We start from the raw sequence: 21,445 nt of genomic DNA, 5'->3' as shown, positions 1-21,445 counted from the left end.
GCTGATTCCCGCGCCCGCCATTCGCTGCTTCTATTTCTTTTATTCAATTTAATTCAATTTAATTCTCTTAGGAAATGACTCGAATCTGGCTAAATTGAATTGAAACTGTCACGTGATGCTCTTTGTATAGCCTAGTTGATCTACACAATGATTGAGCCGGTCAAGATAGTGAATATGTCTGATGATAGTGAATACTGTTGGATCAATTGTTTAAGAACGATTGATTGTGTTGCTGTTGCTAATGTATTGAAGAAGTACGTCGAATGGTGCTGCGTAGATGTCTGCTGGAAGATGTCTGCATCTACGTCTCGCTCTCTTATTCTTACTTCACCTTACTTCACCTTTCTTCTCATCAACTGTAGATTTCATATTTGGTTCACAATTACTATATTAACGAGTTAACTAATACAACAACCACCATCTCACCATCTGATCTTTGACCAAAGAAGGCCGAGACAAAGACACCGAAACCTTAAACCCAACCCGGAGCGAAATTTTGTTTTTGCTCATCGTTCTCGCTTGCTCTGCTCTGCCTTCCATCACCGTCCCGACTCTGATATCAGTCCCGCTCTCTATTGCTCTTTCCTTGCTCTCAGCAGTATTCGTATAGAAACAATGTCTCCGCCTTCGCAAAAGGACAAGTCTAACTCTGGCACCGCTCGTGTGCTTGGATCGGGTGAGTTTTCTAGTGAATTTTTTTTCTTCTTGCGTTCCTTTTGGTTCTGTCGGTTATCGTTGAATGGCGGGCTAATTTGATTGTCGTGTAGCTTCTGCTGGTATCGCTGAGCTTGCGGTGTTCCATCCCGTATGTGGACTGCTGATTTTGTCAGTTACAGACACGGCATGCTAATCGGTGAATGTATAGGTCGACACGACTGCTAAGCGTCTGATGTCGAACAGCACGCGAGTACGTCCGTCTCTAAACTTGAAGCCAGCAAGGACTTATCTGACATCTCTGTCTAGGTCACGAGCTTGTCGCAGCTCAACCAGGTCGTCTTCCGCAACTACGCCAACGAGACTATCATGCGCAAGACCTTTTCGCTCTTCCCTGGTCTTGGATATGCTGCCGGATACAAGGTGCGTTGGTTATTGTGTGGCGCAAACAAGGCAATCGAAGCGCTGGAGACTGACTGTGTCTAGATCCTGCAACGTGTGTACAAGTATGGTGGACAGCCGTACGCGAATGATATTCTGTATACTAGATACGGTTCGACTTTTGAGGAGTCGTTTGGCAAGAAGAACGGCAAGGCTCTTTTGTCTGCCACATCAGGAAGGTGAGCTTCATCCACAGCAATATCTCTCAGTCGCAGACTAACAGTTTAAAAGCTTGATCGGAATCGGAGAGATCGTTCTCCTTCCTCTGGACGTGCTCAAGATCAAGCGTCAGACAAATCCCGAGGCGTTCAAGGGCCGTGGATTCTTGAAGATTATCGCTGACGAGGGATTCGGACTTTACCGTGGCTGGGGATGGACTGCGGCCCGTAACGCTCCTGGATCGTTTGCTGTATGTCCCAACCCATTTCTGTTCTGTTGATAAGAGATCGGAGCTAACTTGGTTGTGTAGCTGTTTGGAGGAAACGCGTTTGCAAAGGAGTACATTTTCGGCTTGAAAGACTACGGCAGCGCGACCTGGGGCCAGAACTTTGTCGCGTCGATCTTTGGTGCTTCGGCTTCGTTGATTGTGTCTGCGCCGCTCGATGTTATCAAGACCAGAATCCAGAACCGGAACTTTGAGAACCCGGAGTCTGGATTCACGATTTTGAAGAACATGGCGAAGAACGAGGGTGAGTTGTGCTTTGATGATTATGGTTGGAGAGAGGAAGAGAGAGAGAGAGTACTGACGGTGGTTTTTGACAGGACTCACTTCGTTCTTCAAGGGATTGATTCCCAAGTTGCTGACTACTGGACCCAAGCTGGTGTTTAGCTTTGCTCTCGCGCAGACGTAAGTCATTCATTTACTGATTGCAGGATCTCAGATCTCAGAAGACTAACAATGAATAATTACAGGCTGATCCCTGCTTTCGACAAGGTGCTCCCGAAGTAAACGGGGTGCAGATAACTCTGAGGTCACTCAGAGGTGTAAGATATACAAACTGGATATCAGATCTTCTATATCCATCTTAATCTCTCAAGTCCTAGTCTTCTCCTTTCTCTTGTTCTTGTTCTTGTTCTTTTTGATTACATACATATTGCTTTGATTGCAGTTCAATGTACATAGACTCTCTTATTCATATTTATAACAAAGCACAGTCAGCCTCTAAACAAGAAAGCAGCAGCAGCAATAGTGATCAACTAGTCAGTTTTTGTGATAATTATACTTTGTTGAGGCCAAGCCAAGCCAGCAGCAGACCGAGTTTTTGAGTCATGTGAGTTCTTTGGATTCGCTGTTTTATTGCGTTTTGTAGAAATGCGGAATTGGATTTTGTGACTCCCCAAAACATTCACTGCTTCTCTTCCTCTTCTCTTCTCATATTCCAATTCTATTCTTCTTATATTCTTCTTCTTTATTCCCTCTTCTAATGACTTTAATCTGCCGTCATAATACAACAACAACATTCACTTTAATCTCTCCTCTCCTCTCTGCTATAAAACATACACCTTCCGTGCGGCTTGCGGCTCTGTCTTCAGGGTTTAATCTAAGCCCAGATACGGTTTTGTTGGGGGCGAGCGGCCCTTTGCGCTGCGTAGACCTCGGCTCGGGTTCACGCGTCTGTTGCTGCTGCTGTGATGCTGTGCTTTGTGTGTTCTATCTGCTTTATGTGCTGTATCTACTTTATCTACTTATGTACATTATTTCCATTGTCTGCTTCTCTGTGTGCCTCATTGCCTCTGAGAAACGCTTTTAATTCAAGCGTATTGGTGAGTACGCGGATCAGCGTGCGGCTCCTCAGTCGAGTAGTCAAGTAGCAAGTCAAGTAGTAAGTAGTAAGTAGTAAGTAGCAAGTAGCAAGCAGCAAGTAGTAAGTAGTAAGTAGTCACTTATATCATTTCTATCGCTATTCAAAACTGCTCTGCTTCTAGCAACAACAACAACAACAACAACAACAACAACAACAACAACAACAACGATCATTCAACGCTCTTCACCGCCTTCTCCTTCTCCACCGCCTTCCCCTTCGGCTTCCCGAGCACATAACTCTCGATCCAAAACCCGACAAACAAATACGTCAACGGCGCAAGATACAGCAGGATGAAGAACAGCGCAAACGTCTGGCCCGAGTTGGTCAGACAGCTCGTGTAGCCGCTGATGCTCGGATCAAAGTAGTACACAAACAGGTGCGCGAACGCAAGACTGCCGCCAAACACAAACTGGCAGATCTGCGCGGTCGTGAGCGCGCGCTTGACCGCCTTGGGCGCGCGGATGTTGAGCCCCGTGAGCGTGTAGTAAAGGTACATGAGCGTGTGGATCAGCGAGTTGAAGACGACAAAGATCCAGATCGGCGGCGACGCGAAGCGGATGCCGGCCCACATCGACAGCATCGCGCCCGCGTGGTGGTAGGTCTGCAGCACGGACGACCGCTTGCCCTTGGCGAGAATAATCACCGTGTCGAGCACCTCGTAGAACTTGGACAGGTAAAACAAAAACCCGTAGTAGCTCAGCCCGCGCGCCCAGATGCCCTCGTTGACCGAGCACAGCCCGCGCCAGACTCCCGACGACGACCGCTGCTGCGCGCGAAAGCTGTCGATAAGCGTGCCGACGATCGACGACGACATGCCAAGACAGGTCCAGGCTGAGTACAGGCAGAGGAACAAGTTATGCGCAATAACCAACCACTTGAACAGTTGCGTGCGCGCGAATCGCGCGGGAGGAGTGCCGGGCCCGCGAGACTTGTTTGCAATGTGCACGCAGGTTGCGTAGACAGTTGCTATCGTCACCGGCACGCGCAGGTCCATTGACCAGTAGAACGAGTCGGCAAACAGAGATCCGGCTAGAATTACAAACTCATCGTCAGTCTTGCCCTTCCATATCCCCCCATTTCACGCTCAAAAGCACCGCAAACACCTACCTGGCGGACCATCCGGCATGTCGATTCCCACCGGGAACTTAAAGATGATGTGCGGCGGCGACGAGAGCATAGCCGCCGTCGAGTTTCCGCGCGATGCAGAGGTCATTTCGAGATAGTGTTGCTTTTGTAAAGAAAGAAGAAGCAAGCAACGATTGAGGATCAGAGGTGCAGCGGTGAGGAGAGAGGAAGACAAAGACGAGGCCCGGATCAAAAATAGTGGGCGCCCAAGAAATGAGAACTGAAATTCGGTTTAAGGTTGGCTCGGAAGAAACAAGGTTTGGCTCTTAACTGCAGACACCGGCATTATGACAACAATACAGAAGCATTTCATTACTATATCAACAACAAACACAGCAGCCATTACTATATCAACAATAATACAACCAAAGAAACGCCAGCCAAAAACAGAGCATTCATTCACAAAAAGTAATCCGCAGCGGGTTTCTTCGCAGGCATCCCCTTCGACTCCTGCGGCGCCGCCTCAAAGATCTCATACGTCCGCCCCAGCCCGTCGTCAATCGTCAGAATCGCGGCAACGTTCCCGCACCGGTAGCAGTAATTCGGCGCGCTCCACACCGTCACAATCTCCCCGTCAAACATCTCCTTGTAGCCTTCCATCACCAGCTGGTGCGCGCGCGCAATCAGCGAAATGTCGTTCTCGTGGTTGAACTCCTTCACCTTGTCGCCGCCGAATAAGTAGCCCGCCCCTCGCGGCGACACGCCCCAGCCCTCGATATCATCTGGATCCGACCAGAGCAAGTCGCACATCGCGCCCTCATGCGGCACCTCTTGTTTCCGATCAATCAGCCTTATCTGATCGAGCTTGTCGACCGCCGGACTCAGCCCGCCGTGCACGCAAAACACGCCTCCGGAGCCGCCGACGAGCGCGCCGAGCGCGAGGTAATCAAACACGTCGCAGCACGACCGCCACACGTTCGCGGAGCCGTACTTGCGAATACACTCGTCGTAGAATCCGTACACGGTCGTGATCTGGCGGGATTCGTGGTTGCCGCGGATCAGCGTTATTCGGTCGGGGTACCGTACTTTTAGGCATAGCAGAAGCAGAAATGATTCGAGAGAGTAGAACCCTCGGTCGACAAAGTCGCCTGCGTATGTTAGCTCATCAGTATAGACTGCAGCTCCATCAGAAGAAGATGATGATGATAAATCTCTGGCTGTATCGACTTACCTAGAAACAGATAATTTGTGTCGGGACACTGTCCACCATGTTCAAACAACGTTATCAGATCATGAAACTGTCCATGAATATCCCCACAAATCTACACACCCATTAGCATTAGTCTCTCAGGCAATGATCAACGCACTCCCTCATCGAGGGATAATAATAGCAACGCAAAAACATACCGTAACAGGCGTATCAACAACCTCAATATTCCGCTCCTCAATCAGCAGCTCCTGCGCTCGCAAACAAATGTCCCGCACCTGCTCCTCCGGTACTATCTTGCAGTCTTTCAGCAATTCAATTGCTCTGCCAAACAATCAGTTAGAGTTGATCAGGAGCAAATCAGAGGTTTGAAAAGAAAGGAAGTTCGAAAGAAAGGAAGATGTGGCGACGTACCTGTCGAGATCACTCATGGCGAGGTTTTCCGAATTCGTATCCAGAGAATTCCGCAAATCTCTCTGAATTCTGTATATGCGTGGGCTTGTCGCTTTGTCGCCTCAAACTCGTTTGTGCTGTTTCTTCCCGCGGCGTTTCCAGACAACCGATCAAACCACCACGATATCAGGCAATCTGATACCAAATAAAACAAGCACAAAGCACTTTGATATTCCCAGATCCTTTTTATCTCTCACTCGAAAAGATCCTCAATCAAAAGCCAGCAGAACAGCAAGCAACCTCAAATAAAAAAATTGCACTGTCCCAAGTTCTGTCTCTCTCTCTCTCTCTCTCTCTCTTAGTCCGCAAATATATTCTGCAGTTTTATCTCTTCTCTTTCTAGCTCCCTAAAGTGCTACGCAATGCACTACTCTCCTGTCCTCGTTGGCTGCTCGTTTTCCTTGTTCTCGCAGACGCGCGGCGGTGAACTCTGACTACTGTGCGGTGTGTTTATCGATGAGGAGCACGCGCGCGATGAGGCCGCTTGAGTAATCAAGGTTTGTGATTATGTAATTATTGCGTCATACTTTTTTATTTCAGATGTGTACCTGGTTGCTGGGCGCAGGTTGATGGCAGTGTTGAGATGGTGTGTATATATTGTATAGCTCAAAGACGACAGAGTAACAATGCGTGTATATGTATGTACTAAGAACCCAAACTTGCAAACCCGGACAAAGATGAAACAAACAAAAGTGTATACATTGAACAAAACTGGAAAACCTCATAACTTGTACGAAACCACAGAAAACAGAAACAAGAAATGCAAAAGACTAGGCAGACGGCGCGACAGGTAACCGGCCACCCCATTCCAATACCTCGAGACTCATAACGACCATGACCATCGTAATCGGCAGCGTCAAGACGACGTACCCCCAAAACAGAATCGCGCTCATCTCGCGCTCAAAGATCTCGTTCAGCTGGCAGATCTGACTGAGCTGGATGGCGGGCGGGGCGGTCGTGAGCAAAAACAGGACGACGATGAAGATCGGGTCGTCGACGATCGAGACGTGCACGAACTTGGCGACCAGCGCTAGAACGGGCAACAGCACAACAGCGGGGAGGAGCATTCTTGCAATCAGCGAGGCGGTGACGATGCGCTTGAAGCTGGGGGATGGGGCCGCGAGACTGTCGTCGGGGTAGAGGTTACCGCCAAGAACGACGAGGATCAAGGGAACGGCGACTTCGGAGGTTTGCGTGACTGCGGCAGTGAATGTGTTTGCGATGAATCCGTCTGGGCTCTCGAAAATGAGAACCTGCAGTGGACGGATGGTGGCGACCATGAGACCAGAAAGCATGGCCCAGAGAGGAGGGTTCATGTACGAGTTGAGCTTGGTTAGGATCTTGAGCGTCATCTTCACCGCCGGCACCTGTGCGAGCCGGTGCAGCCGATCCACAGCTTCCGAGTTACTGAACGAGCGGTTGAACGTAGGCAGATGCAGTCCGCCGCGGGATCCAGTGGAATCGTAGGCTTCTGATCGGTAAAACATAGTCTGACCCTGGCCGGACTCTGAGTAATCGGCTCCGCTCGATCCGAGAGCGTAGTCGTGCGGGAAGAGAGGCTTACTGCTGAGCGCGATCGACTCTGTCGAGTCGTCCGGCGTAGCGTTGTGCGAGATGTACATGGCAGCTTCGCGTACGTACTCGTCAGAGGTCGAGTCGAGGGATATTCCGCCGGTTTGGTCATTGGCATCGTCGTCACCGTGCATGATCGTCGACGATCGTGACGAGACCGGCTCCGAGATCGCATCGGGATCTTTGGCGAGAAGGGTGTTGTATCCCCAGGACCAGCGCAGCATCTGGCCTAGCTGCTGGAAGATGAGGAGGTAGAGGATACCTCTTGAGGCGACGTTCGCGGAAGTATCGTCGGGGAGCCAGCGCAGAGCGGGCAGGGTTTGCGCGAGCGCGATAGTGAGCGATACGGGGAGGGAGTTTGAGTTGCCAAAGACGGCCATTGCGATGACGAAGTTGCATTCGCGGCGAGTGAAGCCGTTTATTCGGCCTAGGATGTAGCCGGAGAGGAAGGAGACGCCGGTGGTGAGGAGGAAGAGGACGGGGATGATGGCGAGATCGAGAAGTTTGTCACCGGTGATTGCGGAGGCGAGCTGGGGGGATCCGGGGTTAGCGGTAGATCAGGAGGAAGAGTTGATAAGCAGAGAAGTAGATACCTTGACGAAGATCAGACATGGGGTGAAGATCTGGACGTTGAGCTGGGAGATGTGCTTTTGCAGGGAGGGGTTGAGGAGGCGGGCGTGGGCAGCCCAGACACCGAGGACGCAGACACAGACGACTTGGATGACGGCTTGGAAGGTGAGGAAGGCGAGGGTAGCGTAGGAGGGGTGATTGTGGCCGGCCATTCAGAGGAGAGAAGTAGGTAGGAGAGGAGGAGAGGAAGAGGAAGAGGGAGAAGAGGAGGAGGCGGAGGCCAGATATAATACGGGAGCTGATCCTGGGCAGATGGACGAAAGATGGCAGAAGATGATGTAAAGCGGACCTGTGGCGAGGAAGGTAAAGATGCCCGAACCCTGGAACCGGATGCACGTGGTCGGCCAGGGCGGTGCGGTCATTAGTGGTGATTTGCGGTGATTATTGAGTTGACAATAAGTAGATAGGGAATATTGTAGCTTGGAAGATGTGATATTATAGCAGATAGAAGGAATAGATGCAGAATAGACAGCAGATGCTAGAACTGTTATGGCTCTCAGACTGACTCTGACTCCGACTCCCACCCGACTCAGCTCAGCTCAGCTCAGCTCAGGATGACTAAAAGCTGAGACCGGCTCTGAGGCGCAGCAATAAAGATCTAATCGGAATTGCAGGCCAAGTCTGCGGTGCGGAAGAACGCCGAGACCAGAACAGGTCGTTAAATGCAATCAATAAAGAAGAAGAAGAAGGAAAAGATAAGCGTTGAATTAACTGCAATTGTTATCTCTTCCGACCGAAACAAACAATAAAACAAGTCAAAACCCGCCCGACCAGCGCCAGGATCGCCCGGCGCCGACTGACGTGACGTACGCTCGTCCGCTGAGCCGCACCATCCGGACCCACCCAGCCCATCGCCCTCCTTTTCCCGGCCGCTTTTGCTGAGGTTGGTGATGGTCTGTTTTTAGTGAGTAGTTGTGCTGTTGCTCTTACTTCTATCACAGCCACTTACTCAACTCACTTCTCCTTTACTCTTTGCCTCCCCCTCCCTCTCTCTCTCCTCATCTCCCTCCCCCGATCCAGGGCAGCACTGCCGAATGCGGCTAGCGCGTGATCGCTTAAATCTCGGGCAAGGGTTTTGTGCTGCGTCTCGTCCTTTCCAACCACTCGGCTGTTTCTCGCCTGCCTTCTTCTCCTTCCCCGCCGCCTTCTGTTCCTCTTCCCGCTCCCCACCTGCCTCTTTTCCTCTCTTCTCTGCCTCTTCTTCTTCTTTTCTTTTTCTTCTCTTCTTTTCTTCTTCCTCTTCTTTCCTCCCTCCCCGTGGCCCTGCAGACCCCCATCAACCCTCCTGCCATGCCGCCTCCTCAAATCCTTCAGCAGCCCGCCTCTGGCCCTCCTACCGTCGTCCAGCAGCAGCAGACCCAGAATGGCGCTGCTCCTCCCGTCGCCGCCTACGTCAAGCTCCAGGCCATCAACGAGCAGGCATGGCTCTCAATCGGTACGTTTCAATCCCTTCACACTTCCCGTCACCTTTTTTCCCTTTTCCGTCCCTCCTTCGTTTTCGCTCCTTATCCTAACCTCCACCCTTCTTTCCATCTATAGGCAACATCGCCGATATGATGGGCGACCACGATCGTGCCATCCACGCTTACGAAGCCGTCCTCCGCCATAACCCCTACTCAATACCCGCCATGTCCGCGATCGCAAACATCCTCCGTCAGAAAGAGCAGTTTGGCCGTGCCATCGAGTACTACCAGTCTATCCTCTCCTTCTCGCAGGACTCCGGCGAGACCTGGGGCGCCCTCGGCCACTGCTACCTCATGATGGACGACTTGCAAAAGGCCTACTCCGCCTACCAGCAAGCCCTCTACCATCTGCGTGACCCCAAAGAACCCAAGCTTTGGTACGGAATCGGCATCCTCTACGACCGCTACGGATCGCTCGAGTATGCCGAAGAGGCTTTCACCCAGGTCATGGCCATGGATCCCTCCTTCGACAAGGCAAACGAAATCTACTTCCGCCTCGGTATCATATACAAGCAGCAGCAGAAGCATGATCTCTCGCTCCAGTGCTTCAAGTACATCCTCCACAACCCTCCTCGACCCCTTACCGAAATCGACATCTGGTTCCAGATCGGTCATGTCTACGAGCAGCGCAAGGATGTACGTAGATCCACATTTCTGACACTCTCTTTTTTCTCCTCCCACTAACAATCTCTACTGTAGTACAAAGCAGCAAAGGAGGCGTACGAAAGAGTCCTGCTCGAAGATCCTCATCACGCAAAGGTTCTCCAGCAGCTCGGCTGGCTCTACCACCAACAAAACTCCTCGTTCGCCAACCAGGATCTGGCCATCACCTACCTCACCAAGTCTCTCGAGGCAGACGGTCAAGACGCTCAGTCCTGGTATTTGCTTGGTCGTTGCTACATGACCCAGCAGAAATACAACAAAGCCTACGAGGCTTACCAGCAGGCCGTCTACCGCGAAGGCAGAAACCCGACTTTCTGGTGCTCCATTGGTGTTTTGTATTACCAAATCAACCAGTACCGCGACGCCTTGGACGCCTACTCGCGTGCCATCCGCCTCAATCCGTACATCTCCGAAGTATGGTACGATCTCGGTACCCTCTACGAGTCCTGCAACAACCAGCTCTCGGACGCTCTCGACGCCTACCAGCGCGCTGCCGAGCTCGATCCGAAGAACACACATATTCAAGCGCGTCTCGAACAGCTGCGCAACCCGCAGGCGCAGGCCCAGAACGGTGCTCAGCAGCCTGGCCAGCCTCCAGCCCCTCGCCCACACGACCCTCAGGCGTACCAGACTGCTCCGTCCGGCCCTCCTACTCCTCGCTGGAACACAAACATGAACGGCCAGACGCAACCTCCTGCAGGCCCTCCTGGACTTGCAGGCCCTGCTCGTTCTGGCATGGCTCCTGGTGCTCCTCTCGGCCAGCAGCCTGGTATGCTCGGCCAGCAGCAGCCTCAGCCTCAGCAGTCTCCCGCCCTCAACCAATACTCCCACCCGGGCCAGCAGCAGCAGCAACAACAGCAGCCACCTGCACCGCTCCAGCAGCAGCAGCCGCAGCATCTCCCTCCACCTGCTGTTTCGTCTGCTCCCGAGCAGGCCTCCGCAGCAATGCCGCAGTACCAGCCTCCTCCTTTGTCCTACAGACCCCCCGAGGCCGCCGCTGCCGCAGCCGAGCAGCCTTCCGCGGCTTCTTCGTCAAGCAACGTGGCCTCGCTCCTCAACGCGTCCACCAAACGTCATCGCGAATGGGAAGACGACCAGGGCTCCGAGAGCAAAAAGCAAGCCACAGAAGAGTCCAAGCGCTCGCCCGCGGCCACTCCTGCCGGGGACGTCAAGATCCCTGCTCTGTCGTCCATCTACGACTCGGAAAATGGTCAACTTCCTCCCGTGTCCGCTCCGGCTGCGTCAGAGTCAGCGTCGGGTGATACCCCCTCGCTGCCGTCTATGCAGACAAAGCCGACCGAGGACGCGGCCAAGATCGATCTTCCCAAGGTTGACGCGCCAGCGACGTCGGAGCCTGCTGCCCTGCCTTCGATCTCTGCGAATCTGTCATCACTTGCCTCAGCCGCGCTCGCGGCGCCGCCTATCGCTTCAGCGTCTTCGTCGGCCTCGGTCACCCCTGCGCCAGCGTCCGAGTCTACACCCGCTCCTGCCGCGCCTGCAAAGTCTAGCTGGCTGTCGAGCGTGACTGGTCCGTCGGATGCCGAAAATGCTGCGGCCAAGAAGAAGCCCGCGGCGGAAGCTATCAAGGAGTCGCCGAAGGAGAAAGCAGCAAGCCCTGCACCCTCGGCTTCGGCTACTACTGTGTCGGCTGCTGCTAGTCCCGCGACTACGCCGGCTGTGAGCTCGCCTAAGCCTGCTGCGCCCGCGCCTGCCTCGACCCCGGCTGTCGAGAAGGTGATTGACGAGGTTCCCCAGCGCAAGGTTGACGAGGACGAAGACTACGACGAAGAAGACGAAGAGGAGACTCCCGCGAGCGCTCCGGCTCCGGCCACTGCCTCCAAGGGAACTGCCCCGGCCGAGAAGGATGGCGACGTGGAGATGGAGGACAAGCCTGCTGAAGTCGAGGCTGGCGAAGTTAAAGACGAGGAGATGAAAGATGCTCCGGCTTCCGTTGCGGTCGCTGCGAAGGAGAGTACTCCTCCTGCTGCTGCTGCCGCGAAGGAAACGACGAAGGAGAAAACACCAGAAGTCTCCGAGAAGAAGATCGAGAGCGCGACCGCGAAGAAGGGGTCGGCTGAACCTGAAGCTGCTGCGACGAAAGAAGCTGAAAGTGAGAAGAAAGACGAGAGCAAGAAGGCAGATAAGTGAGCATCTGCTTGTCGATGCTAAGTAGTGTTTACACACGGAGAATAAATTGTATTTGTATGTTTGTGCGTGTGTGTCCTTATCCAAATCTACTTTTTTTGTTTGACTTTTTGTTTGTTACTACGATCCATGTCCTTTCTTTTTCTTTTTCCTTTTTAAAACTTCTTGTGATTACTTAAAAAAGTCTTTTTAACGAAGATATTGGAAGTGCGAGCGGGGACGAAAAGATGCGAGATGAAGACGAAGCAGAACAGGAGGAGGAGGAATACATGTATAAGAGGGAATTATTTTTTGTTTAGTCTGCTTGTTTTCGTTAAGTGCCTTTTTTATTCTAACATTCTAACCAAAATGCTACTTCCCCACTGTCTTTGTGCATCGATAGCTAATTTGAGAGCTTCGCGGCTGCCCGCTCGGTCGCGCCTAACCGTCTCGCAATGAACCCACTGATATGCGCTTTTGCATTCTCGTAAAACTCAGGCGAGACCTGCTTGACCGAGCCCGCGTCGAACGGTGGATGCGGATCATACTCTAGCTGGAACTGCACGTCCTCTGCGACCTCGCGGCCGTACAGGTCCGCGACGACGTTGAGCGCAAAGTCGATGCCGGAGGTGACGCCCGCGCCCGTGATCCGGTTGCGGTCGCGCACGACGCGCTCCTGCACGGGCGTCGCGCCGAGGAGAGAAAGTTGGTCGAGCGAGGACCAGTGCGATGTGGCCTTGTATCCGCGCAGCAAACCCGCGGCGCCGAGGACGAGCGAGCCCGTGCAGACTGAAGTGATGAGTTTCGCGTCGGCGGCCACTTTGCGGAGGAAATCGAGCGTCTCGTCGTCGTCCATCAGGCCGATCTGGCCCGGTCCGCCGGGGACGCAGATCACGTCCAGGGCCGGGCATGACGCGTATGTTGTCGTCGGCACGATTTGTAGCCCGCGGTCGGCGGCGACGGGATCGAGGCTCTTTGCAATCAGATGCACGGTCGCGCCGGGGGCGCGGGCGAAGACTTCGTACGGGCCTGTTAGGTCGAGTTGTGTGAGCTTGGGGAAAAGGAGCAGGCCAATTGAGAGTGGGGATGTCATTGCTGCTGTGTGGAGTATGAGGAATGCGGTGCTGTGCGCTCGCGATGGAGGGTGCTGAATTTATACGGGTTTGAGGGTTGTTGAAGATGAGTCAAAGAGGGTGTAATTTGCTCGGATTCAATATCAGCGCACTACTCATTTAAGACCTTCTCCGATATCTGTCGCGCAGCGGATCCAGTGGAGTGTTATGAAGAGTAATTACAGCTCACCTCTTTCACCTTCTCAACTGTATCCAATATCTTGCGCAAAACAGCAATGCACATCCATCTCCCGTCCTTGTCCTCTCCTCCCATCCCGAGCAATTTCCAGCGCCAAGCCGCTTCGCAAGTCCACGCGATACGCTCCATTTCCGCAGACCCGGACTCCTGCGCGAGTAATTATTTAGCATCGTGGTTGCTGTTTTTTTTGCTTTCGGAGATGGCTGGTTGCGTCAATATGGGTGTGGAAGATGAAATGCGGGTGTCGGGCTAGAACGCGTTGCGTCGCGTCGCTGGGCCGTCTTGGGATATACACCTTGTCTTGTTCTCGACACTGCTTTTCTTTAACTTCCAGAGTCAGTCTAGAGATACCACTAAGGTACCAGTTTCTGTCTACTATTCTCTAAGCACGCGACGTGGGAATTGTGAGTAAATACAGTGTCCGCTTGCTGTTCCTTGCTATCGCGGGAAGTTCCGCCGCATCTAAACGCGAGGGAGATAGAGATCTGAGCTCGAGCCTTGCTCGGTCTTGATCACTCTCCAGTTCCTCCTGCCTGTCCGTCTGTCTGTATGTTCAATCTACCTATGTACTGCGTTACAAGTCTCCGAGAGTATGGTGTTTTTTTTTTCTTTCTTGGTTTTACAATACGGAACTGCCCCGCGCGCGCTCTTCTGTGATCGCTGAAAATACAGCAACCCCGCCTTCTCCACCTATGACAGAAACAGCATAGACAGATAGACAGAAAACAGAACAAGCGCGCACGGGGCCGCTGGGTGCCAGGATCGGGAAGAATGCGTTACGCATACTCTTGAACATTGCTGCTCAAGAGTTATGTGGGACTCTGCGACTCTCTCGGTGTCGCCATACCCACTAAGACCCGACTTCATCCCAAAGGCAGTTCATGACCTACCTCCGTATTGATGGTTTTGTCAATGTTGTCGCATGATCCGCTCGTCCTGTTGAAGGGCTGTAACCCCCCGACTAGACGGTTGGTCGCGCGGACTCTCCTCGACCGCCGCCTGAATCTGAATTCATGCGCGACAGCGTGCCAGAGACGCGACAACGTAGACGTTTTAAATCCGAATGAGCAACCTGGCTAAAGAAGAATCTAATCAGATCGACCGCCCTGACCAACTCCTGCGCCCAACTCCATGATCCTGGCGCAGAACGGGCGGTCGCGCAGAGTCCCGAGCCGGCACGGGAATGACTCCCTGAGCATGTAGATGCTCACTCGGTATCTGCGCGTTGTGGAAGGGTGTCAGGCTACTAGGGCAGCTGCGGTGCCACCAGAACGTGTCCTTCCCACGTAGCTCGAGAGCTGGGTGCACTTTCCCACCCGGCTCAGGAGCTGGGTGGTGGCCCCTAGAGGTGACTGACTTCTTCACCTAGCGACATCCGCGGTCGTAGGTTGCTCGACGTTCTTGAAGAACGTGTTGCAGCAGGGTGCGCGGTAGAGGACCCTTGCGCCTGTTTGTTTGCTGTTAGTTGAGAGCTCTGAGCGACTGAGGGACTGTACTCACGATTTGTGCCGTGGTTTAGAGAGATCCCAAACTACATCGGTCGGCCACTCGCAAAGACGAGAGGTGGCCGGTCGTCCTGCGGGTCCGGGGGAGACCTATTCTACGTTAGATCCCCAAGTAGTCCCGTCCAGGCCGAATGAGTCTGGGCGGGACTGCTTAGGGCGGTTAAGAAGCATTAGCTTCGCACAAATCAAACAAGAAACAAAAAAACAGGCCCGAGAATTGCTGAGGCGGGCGGGGTATCGTAGTCTCTCTATTGCTGGGAAATAGATGAGACAGGTAAATGGTGGGAAGGAATATTGAAGGAAGTGGAGATGAGAGAAGGAGTAAGAGAGGAGAACAAGGCGGGAGCGTTGAAGTGGGCGGGCGCGTGTCTTGGTATATTGGGGTTTCTTGATCTGGACGAAAGTAAACACGCACCTGACGTGCCGGCCGTTTCGTAATAACTGCCGTTAACGGTAGTTTGTTGAAAGTATTGAAGGGCTCCCGGTTGCTATTTAATGTTGTTAAAGGAATACGGTCAGTATGTTGTTGGATAATATATTGTATATTCACTCTGTTTACCACGCCTCCCAAGTCTGCGGCCCCATTGAGAGCAGCCGATTGAAAATCACATCCCGGTCCTCGACAGCATTTATCACATACTCCCGCTTAACCCCGTCGTAATCCAACGTAATAGACAATCCATCTTTAACGCTCCTCTGTAGTGCCCACCCTGCAATCATCTCAGTCTTCCACCCCAGTCCGCCCACTTTCCTCAGCTCAACGATATCAGAGATCGAGAACGCAAACTCGACGTCCGTCTCTCTCGAGTTCCGCCATAGCATCTCCGACACAAACCCGCAGCAAACATCCCGCTCATGCGTCCTTCCCTCGGGCGCAAAAACAAAGAAGTACCCGCGCTTGCCGTTGAACCGCGCGCTGCTCTTCACCGGCGTCCGCAGCGACGCATCGGATTCTCCAGACAGCGCGCCGAGTCGCGCGCGCGAAGTCTCGCTCCGGCCGACTTTTGCGCGGACTTGATCTACCGCAATCATAGTCGAGACCGAGAACTTGGCCGCTTTCCTCGCCACGGACAAGAATTTCCGCCGCTTGCTTCCCTGCGCAGGCTTGAGCGTTTCCGCGGCTACGCTTTCGGGTGCGTTTTCGTTATTGACTGCGTTGACGACTTCTTCATCTGAGCCGGCTAGGTTCTTGCCTTCTTCGGCAATCGTGGCGTCTTTCTCGCCTGCGGACTTTTCTGCGCGTTCGTCCATTTCTAGGTATGCAGGAAGTACGCGGCGACGTTTTTCCGCTTCGCGCAGAAGGACGAGTGACAGTTGCGCATTTGTAGGAACTCCGTAGAATACCGTGCTAAATCGCGAATATTAGGTTTATCCACTATATTCTCGTAGTGATTGTGTAATACGTACTTTCGTGGCTCAATAGCCTCCAGCCAGTGAGTAAACGTCTCGTTCATGTACGCCAGCATGCGTTGGATGATAGGATCTCCAAACATGGCAAACCCAAAAACAAAAGAGCTGACCTTTGTGACCATGTAGGGAGTTATGAACAGGCAGCTGCATCCAAAACCTGCGAGAAATAAACCAAACCTGTTTCGAGGCCATGTGTCAAACGGTCGAACAGGTGACAGCGCACTGGATAATAGAAAAGTCAGTGAAGGTGGTGATGACAGGAATTTGATATGGGTGTGCTTACTTTCCCACTCTCTCCCAACCATCCGAAATATTTGAAACGATGTGCATAATCGGTCTCAGCGCCGCCCACACCGCGTCCTCCATTGGCTTGTTTATTTCTGTCTTTGCGGTAGGCGACTGATTTCCATGCACATAAGTAGGCTCCTCGTTCATCGACTTTGCCGCCAGCGCAACCGGATCCATCGTCTTCTCTGCCGGATTCAAACTCTTCGAAGCGCCCTCGTTGTCCTCCGAGTTTGTATTGTTCTGTCTCCCCAACGCGCTGCGTACCGCGACAGCAGCCATGCTGGAGACAAAGTCATGAGCCTCGATCTCAACCGCCTCGCCCTTCATGTTTTCGGAACCGCCAGAGGCACTGTCGGTGCTGCCTACTCCGCCCGATGGAGGTTTTTGCGCGGTGCCGGTTCGCGCGTTTACAAGCGAAATGGGCGCAGGCGGGAATAGGATCCTTCGCGATTTGGGGACGACAATGAGGATTATCGAGACCCATAGAAATAGAGAGAAAACACAATCATAAATCCATGCTATGGTGTACGCCTATATACCTGTTAGCAGTCTTATAGTTCCAGGGGAGTCGAAAACGATAGATGAGCCTGTACCAAACAAAACAGCGACGTGCGCACAGTCTCATTCCATGATCTGATTCTGGCAATATGCTTCACGGCTCCCAGCATTCCGATTATAACAGTCATGTATAATCGCTCGACCGTCATTCGCAGCTTATCTGGAGCCGTGTACTCCTCATAAGAGGCAATGTTGAGATCAAGACCGCCAGGTGGGCGTTCGTTGGTCACCTTCACGTGCTGGATTTGCTATAGTACAAAGACAGATCAGTAAGATTCTCCTGTATGCCTATCATTAGAATACTGATAGTGGTACCTTGCTAAATCGCCGCAGAAGCATCCACAAGGTCTCACTTGGTACACCATGAACATGGGGTCGCTCGCGCGGACAGCTCTCAAACTGCAGTAACTTGGCCTCTTCAGAGACAAGCGCATGAAGTCGTCCTTCGTACTTCACAGCGCCAGGACCATACCGGACAGCAGATGGAGGCACATCGTCCTCCGCAGTCAGGCTGGCTGTTGTCGCTGAGCTCTTCGCGCTGTTGCTGTCAGGTATGGACGAGGTTTGCACGGTCGAGCTCGAGGATTCTGCATCTTGGCTCTCAATTGAGACTCGCCGCTGGCTGCTCTGATCTGTAGCTAAAGACATACTCAGGCCGATTTATTTCTCAGTTGGAGACCTGTTGCGGGGAAATTGCTGATCACGATCGTAAGTAGTCGTAAGCAGGTAGATTGCGCAAGTACCTAAACACAGTACTTATTAGGCAGTCAATGAGTCCAGCAGCTTTCCAATTGAGTCTCGACGAGAGGCTGTAGATATATAGAAAAATCCAGCAGTCTGCAGAAGCTTGCGTACATCATCTTTTTATCTCCGTTCTCTTACGCAAGCTGAACATCTGCTTTAGGCAAAACGGTTGACAATCAGTTCCTCGTCGCGTCTATCAGTCAGGGCCAAGGGCCGATTCGTGTAAATGCGGTGACGTCACCAAAGTACAAGCACCTCTGCTTGCAGTCAGCAACATCACGTGCGCCCTTTCTTCGCCCAAACGCTCGCGCCATTCTATTTGTTGCCACCTCTGAGCCCAGCCTTCTCTCGGAGTCTTCGTCACCTTCTCTTCCAACCCGAACCATCCCAGAAATGCCCGTCTGATTCCGTCAAGTATCTTGAGGATTATAATCTGGTTCTGATCTTGCTTTACTTCTCAGCGGCCCGTCCTCTCGTCGGCGCTCTTCCTGATCTTGCACTGCATAAACCCAATCTGTTTTTCTCTCCTCTTTGTGGCTTCTAGCTTGATCTGTTGGCACAGAACTGCTCGAGAGCTATCTGTATCATATTTATCGTTTTTGGGTGATTGACCGGAAGCAGGTGTAATCCTTTCGAGTCATTGTTCTAATATAGAGTGCTCATTCGATATCGACGGTTTGCTTCCTCCGTTTCTGTGCTTCTGCCATCGGACTCTTTTGTCATATCATTGGGCTGTTTGAACTCTCGAGCTTTGTGACCTGAGTCAATTGCGAAATTTGATCAGTCAACCTAGTTGATCTTGCTCTGGTCTCAGCGCTGCGTCTTGCTTGTTCGTCAGTCATCGGCTATTCGGAGCGATCTTGTTAAATACTTTCGGAACTAAATTTAATCTTTTATTTTGTGTATATTGTATCGGCGTTGCTTGTGCTCATAATATTTGCTTTCTCTGCTTCGGCTTACTTCTATTGATTAATCATGGTTTCAGCATCAATGCAAGAAGAACTGGAGGATATCCGACAGGAATACGCGACTTCGCTGGAAGAACTCACTTTCAACTCGAAACCAATCATCTCCAACCTTACGATCATCGCTCAGGAGAACATGCAAGCGGCTGAGGTTATATCTCGGACGATCGAAGATCATATTGGCAAAGTAAGTTTTCTCCCTTATTGTGCTTTTGAGCTCTGTTGTTCTTTGTTTTCTTTTGAGATGGTCTGAGTTCTCTTGTCGTTTCCTCTCTGAAGAGTCTCAGTGGTAAAGTTCTAAACTGCACCATATTATTCGCGTCTTTTTTTCTTATTTTCATGAAAAAAGACTTTTTCCTTTGTGAATTAAGTAGCCTCTCCCCCCTCCCTCTCTCTTCTTGTTCTTCTCTCGCCTTTACCTTCAGTGTAATGTAATGTCTGAGAAGACGACAATAGTTATTTGTAGACTTTTCATACGTATGTGTTGCCAAATCTATGGAATGGTGAAGATTAGAAGGGAACTTTTGACTGTATGAAGGATTGGACGAGTGAAGGAATGGAAAGGGTATTGAGAAGTCAAGATGGAAAAGAAAAGAGAAGTAGACAATGAAGCCAAAAGAGAAAGAAAAGAAAGAAAGGAAAGAAAAGAAAGAAAGGAAAGAAAAGAAAGAAAAGAAAGACAAGAAGAAAAAGAAAAGAACAGAGAAAAAGCAGATATATTTGACATATGAAGTTGCTCTTCTTTCATTTACTAACTTATTCTTTTTTTGCGAACTAAAGTGCGCTCCAGGCCATAAACTACCGGTGCTCTATCTGCTAGACTCCATCTGCAAGAATATCGGTAGTCCATACACCACCCTGTTTGGCCGGAATCTCTACCGTACCTTCACGGATGCTTACACGCTCGTCAATGATGCGATCCGCAAGAAAATGCATGAACTCTTCCAAACATGGAAACAGCCGGTACCGAGTACTGGACAGCCTCTTTTCCCGAACGAGCCCTTGCGCAGGATTGAAAATTACCTGAATAAGGCCCGGTCAGCGGTGTTGGAGATCCAGCAGAATTACGTGCCGCCTTTTCGGTCTACGCCTCCGACGCAACACGCTCGCCCGGCGTACGCGGTCCCAGACGCAGCCAGAGGGTATCCGTCGGTGACGGCTGCCCCGGCTTCGGCAGGTAGTGGATACTCTGCATATGCTCAGGCGCCCGAGTCAGGGAATGGTTATCAAGGTTATGTCGAGAATAAGCCTGCTGCCGCTGCACCAGTCACAAAAGCGAGCTTGACCGCAGAACTGAGCACACTAATCGAGCTCACGCGGGAGAAAATACAAGACAACCCCGGCGATGTGGATGCAGGAACCCAGCTATCTGCTCTCACGCAACTATTTCAGATCGTGTCGTCGTCCGATCTGCCACAGAACCAGTTGCAGACAATCAAGGACGAGCTTAACGTGCTAGCGGAGGATCTTCGACGAAACAAAAACAAGCGGAAAGCTGCTATGGCCGCAGACGCCGCCCCTCCTCCCGCCAAGCGGCAGACTCCTATGTGGACAGCACCCACACCAGCTTCAGTGCCTCTTCTACCCCAGCAACAGCCAGTCAACCAGTTGAATTTGGGTGCACTCCAGCCTGACCTGCTCGCGCAGTTGTTGGCTTCGGTACCCCAGCAACCTCAACCACAACAGCAGTATGCGTCCAATGCGAACGCGTTGACTGCGGCCTTGGCTGGAATTCCTGGTTTTGGCTTGCCGATTCAGCAGCAGCCTCAGCAGGCTTCTGCTAATGACGCGGCTGCCCTTTTCGCGTCTCTTATGAGTGCTGGACTGATCAATGCGCCTGCAGCACCGGCGAGGCAGAACAGAATGTTGGAGAAGATTATGGGGCCAGATGTCGAGCTTTCTAATAAGTTCATTCAAAAGTAGGTGATCTATTTTTCATTAAATCTCAGAACAAGTAGCTAATCGAACTATAGGCCCCGTCCGGACTTTGTATTTTTATTGTACGACTCCCTTCCACTTCTCTGCGGCACATGTGGCCGCCGCTTCGCAGACACAGAACGCGATCGCAAGATTCGAGACGCCCATCTGGACTGGCATTTCCGCGTGAACAAACGCCTGCGCGACGATAGTCGAGGGCAAAGTCGAAGCTGGTATCTGGGCGAGGAAGCATGGATTCAGTCGGCAGACGCGGACGCCGACGTCAATCTTGACGACGTCAACGATTACGATAAAAATGGCCCGAACGGCATGCAAGATGGAGACGGCGAGTCATCGAAAACAGGCGGTGGTGCGGAGCGGGCGAAGAAGATGCAGGAGGTGTCGCAAAAGTATATACTGACGCCCAAAGAAGCTTCGGTGGTGAACACGCCGTGTCCGATCTGTATGGAAAAATTCAAGAGCGTGTGGAATGAAAAAGCGGAGGATTGGGTGTGGATGAACGCGATCAAGCATTCGAACGGGAAGATTTACCACGGGACTTGTGCGTTTGAGTGTGGTCTGCTGTAGGCTGTTCTCAAATATCGCTTCCGACGTAATTTCTTTCTTGTTGGGAGTGCGCTTTTGTGGAAAATGTTGAAGCAGTAGCGCT

The 21,445-nt window shown here is 51.9% G+C and overlaps 8 protein-coding genes across 8 annotated transcripts; 3 read left to right on the top strand and 5 right to left on the bottom strand.

The window, feature by feature from the left end:
• Positions 1–615: 615 nt before the first annotated feature.
• On the top strand, positions 616–2,044 carry BZA70DRAFT_238528 (mitochondrial GTP/GDP transporter; the record flags this gene model as incomplete). Its single annotated transcript, XM_064910448.1, has 9 exons — positions 616–676; positions 768–805; positions 866–907; positions 964–1,077; positions 1,141–1,274; positions 1,327–1,504; positions 1,565–1,784; positions 1,858–1,942; positions 2,008–2,044. 9 exons carry the CDS (start codon positions 616–618, stop codon positions 2,042–2,044), a joined length of 909 nt encoding a protein of 302 aa, XP_064768146.1.
• Positions 2,045–3,043: 999 nt separating this feature from the next.
• Positions 3,044–4,289, bottom strand: BZA70DRAFT_279087 (ELO family). The gene has a single exon (XM_064912716.1). It carries the CDS (start codon positions 3,892–3,894, stop codon positions 3,070–3,072), a length of 825 nt encoding a protein of 274 aa, XP_064768145.1. The 5' UTR covers positions 3,895–4,289; the 3' UTR covers positions 3,044–3,069.
• Positions 4,253–5,995, bottom strand: BZA70DRAFT_279084 (Metallo-dependent phosphatase-like protein). Its single transcript, XM_064912715.1, has 4 exons — positions 5,587–5,995; positions 5,373–5,496; positions 5,197–5,287; positions 4,253–5,113 (listed from the first exon to the last, which is right to left on the bottom strand). The coding sequence occupies exons 1-4, from the start codon at positions 5,601–5,603 to the stop codon at positions 4,425–4,427; spliced, it is 921 nt and encodes a 306-aa protein (XP_064768144.1). The 5' UTR covers positions 5,604–5,995; the 3' UTR covers positions 4,253–4,424.
• A 201-nt stretch (positions 5,996–6,196) lies between these two features.
• BZA70DRAFT_295588 (auxin efflux carrier) lies at positions 6,197–8,146 on the bottom strand. The gene is made up of 2 exons (XM_064914492.1): positions 7,791–8,146; positions 6,197–7,727 (listed from the first exon to the last, which is right to left on the bottom strand). The coding sequence occupies exons 1-2, from the start codon at positions 7,977–7,979 to the stop codon at positions 6,396–6,398; spliced, it is 1,521 nt and encodes a 506-aa protein (XP_064768143.1). The 5' UTR covers positions 7,980–8,146; the 3' UTR covers positions 6,197–6,395.
• A 740-nt stretch (positions 8,147–8,886) lies between these two features.
• On the top strand, positions 8,887–12,101 carry BZA70DRAFT_306854 (uncharacterized protein; the record flags this gene model as incomplete). The annotated part of the gene is made up of 4 exons (XM_064914816.1): positions 8,887–9,262; positions 9,367–9,926; positions 9,990–10,906; positions 10,934–12,101. Exons 1-4 carry the CDS (start codon positions 9,118–9,120, stop codon positions 12,099–12,101), a joined length of 2,790 nt encoding a protein of 929 aa, XP_064768142.1. The 5' UTR covers positions 8,887–9,117.
• BZA70DRAFT_173604 (class I glutamine amidotransferase-like protein) lies at positions 12,094–13,287 on the bottom strand. Its single transcript, XM_064909878.1, has one exon. The coding sequence runs from the start codon at positions 13,168–13,170 to the stop codon at positions 12,481–12,483; it is 690 nt and encodes a 229-aa protein (XP_064768141.1). The 5' UTR covers positions 13,171–13,287; the 3' UTR covers positions 12,094–12,480.
• A 2,130-nt stretch (positions 13,288–15,417) lies between these two features.
• BZA70DRAFT_279078 (uncharacterized protein) lies at positions 15,418–18,183 on the bottom strand. Its single transcript, XM_064912714.1, has 5 exons — positions 17,465–18,183; positions 17,185–17,397; positions 16,587–17,122; positions 16,301–16,525; positions 15,418–16,241 (listed from the first exon to the last, which is right to left on the bottom strand). The coding sequence occupies exons 1-5, from the start codon at positions 17,795–17,797 to the stop codon at positions 15,449–15,451; spliced, it is 2,100 nt and encodes a 699-aa protein (XP_064768140.1). The 5' UTR covers positions 17,798–18,183; the 3' UTR covers positions 15,418–15,448.
• A 700-nt stretch (positions 18,184–18,883) lies between these two features.
• Positions 18,884–21,363, top strand: BZA70DRAFT_238537 (uncharacterized protein; the record flags this gene model as incomplete). Its single annotated transcript, XM_064910449.1, has 4 exons — positions 18,884–19,045; positions 19,639–20,777; positions 20,832–21,057; positions 21,127–21,363. 4 exons carry the CDS (start codon positions 18,884–18,886, stop codon positions 21,361–21,363), a joined length of 1,764 nt encoding a protein of 587 aa, XP_064768139.1.
• Between the last annotated feature and the right edge of the window lie 82 nt (positions 21,364–21,445).

Source organism: Myxozyma melibiosi, assembly GCF_037950935.1.
Source record: "Myxozyma melibiosi strain Phaff 52-87 chromosome Unknown BZA70scaffold_6, whole genome shotgun sequence".
In the NCBI taxonomy this organism is placed as follows: domain Eukaryota; kingdom Fungi; phylum Ascomycota; class Lipomycetes; order Lipomycetales; family Lipomycetaceae; genus Myxozyma; species Myxozyma melibiosi.
Note: the sequence above shows the minus strand (reverse complement) of the source record. Positions and strands in the feature narration are given on the sequence as shown.

Excerpts from the sequence above, each read along its gene's own strand:
- BZA70DRAFT_279087 (XM_064912716.1), bottom strand. The coding sequence starts at position 3,894 with ATGGACCTGCGCGTGCCGGTGACGATAGCAACTGTCTACGCAACCTGC.
- BZA70DRAFT_279084 (XM_064912715.1), bottom strand. Across the intron at positions 5,288-5,372 it reads TTGTTGATACGCCTGTTACG|ATTTGTGGGGATATTCATGG; the intron begins GTATGTTTTTGC and ends ATGGGTGTGTAG. Across the intron at positions 5,114-5,196 it reads CACAAATTATCTGTTTCTAG|GCGACTTTGTCGACCGAGGG; the intron begins GTAAGTCGATAC and ends TAACATACGCAG.
- BZA70DRAFT_295588 (XM_064914492.1), bottom strand. The coding sequence starts at position 7,979 with ATGGCCGGCCACAATCACCCCTCCTACGCTACCCTCGCCTTCCTCACC. Across the intron at positions 7,728-7,790 it reads CATGTCTGATCTTCGTCAAG|CTCGCCTCCGCAATCACCGG; the intron begins GTATCTACTTCT and ends GGATCCCCCCAG.
- BZA70DRAFT_173604 (XM_064909878.1), bottom strand. The coding sequence starts at position 13,170 with ATGACATCCCCACTCTCAATTGGCCTGCTCCTTTTCCCCAAGCTCACA.
- BZA70DRAFT_279078 (XM_064912714.1), bottom strand. The coding sequence starts at position 17,797 with ATGTCTTTAGCTACAGATCAGAGCAGCCAGCGGCGAGTCTCAATTGAG. Across the intron at positions 17,123-17,184 it reads GCACGTCGCTGTTTTGTTTG|GCGTACACCATAGCATGGAT; the intron begins GTACAGGCTCAT and ends ACAGGTATATAG. Across the intron at positions 16,526-16,586 it reads GGTTGGGAGAGAGTGGGAAA|TGCGCTGTCACCTGTTCGAC; the intron begins GTAAGCACACCC and ends TCTATTATCCAG.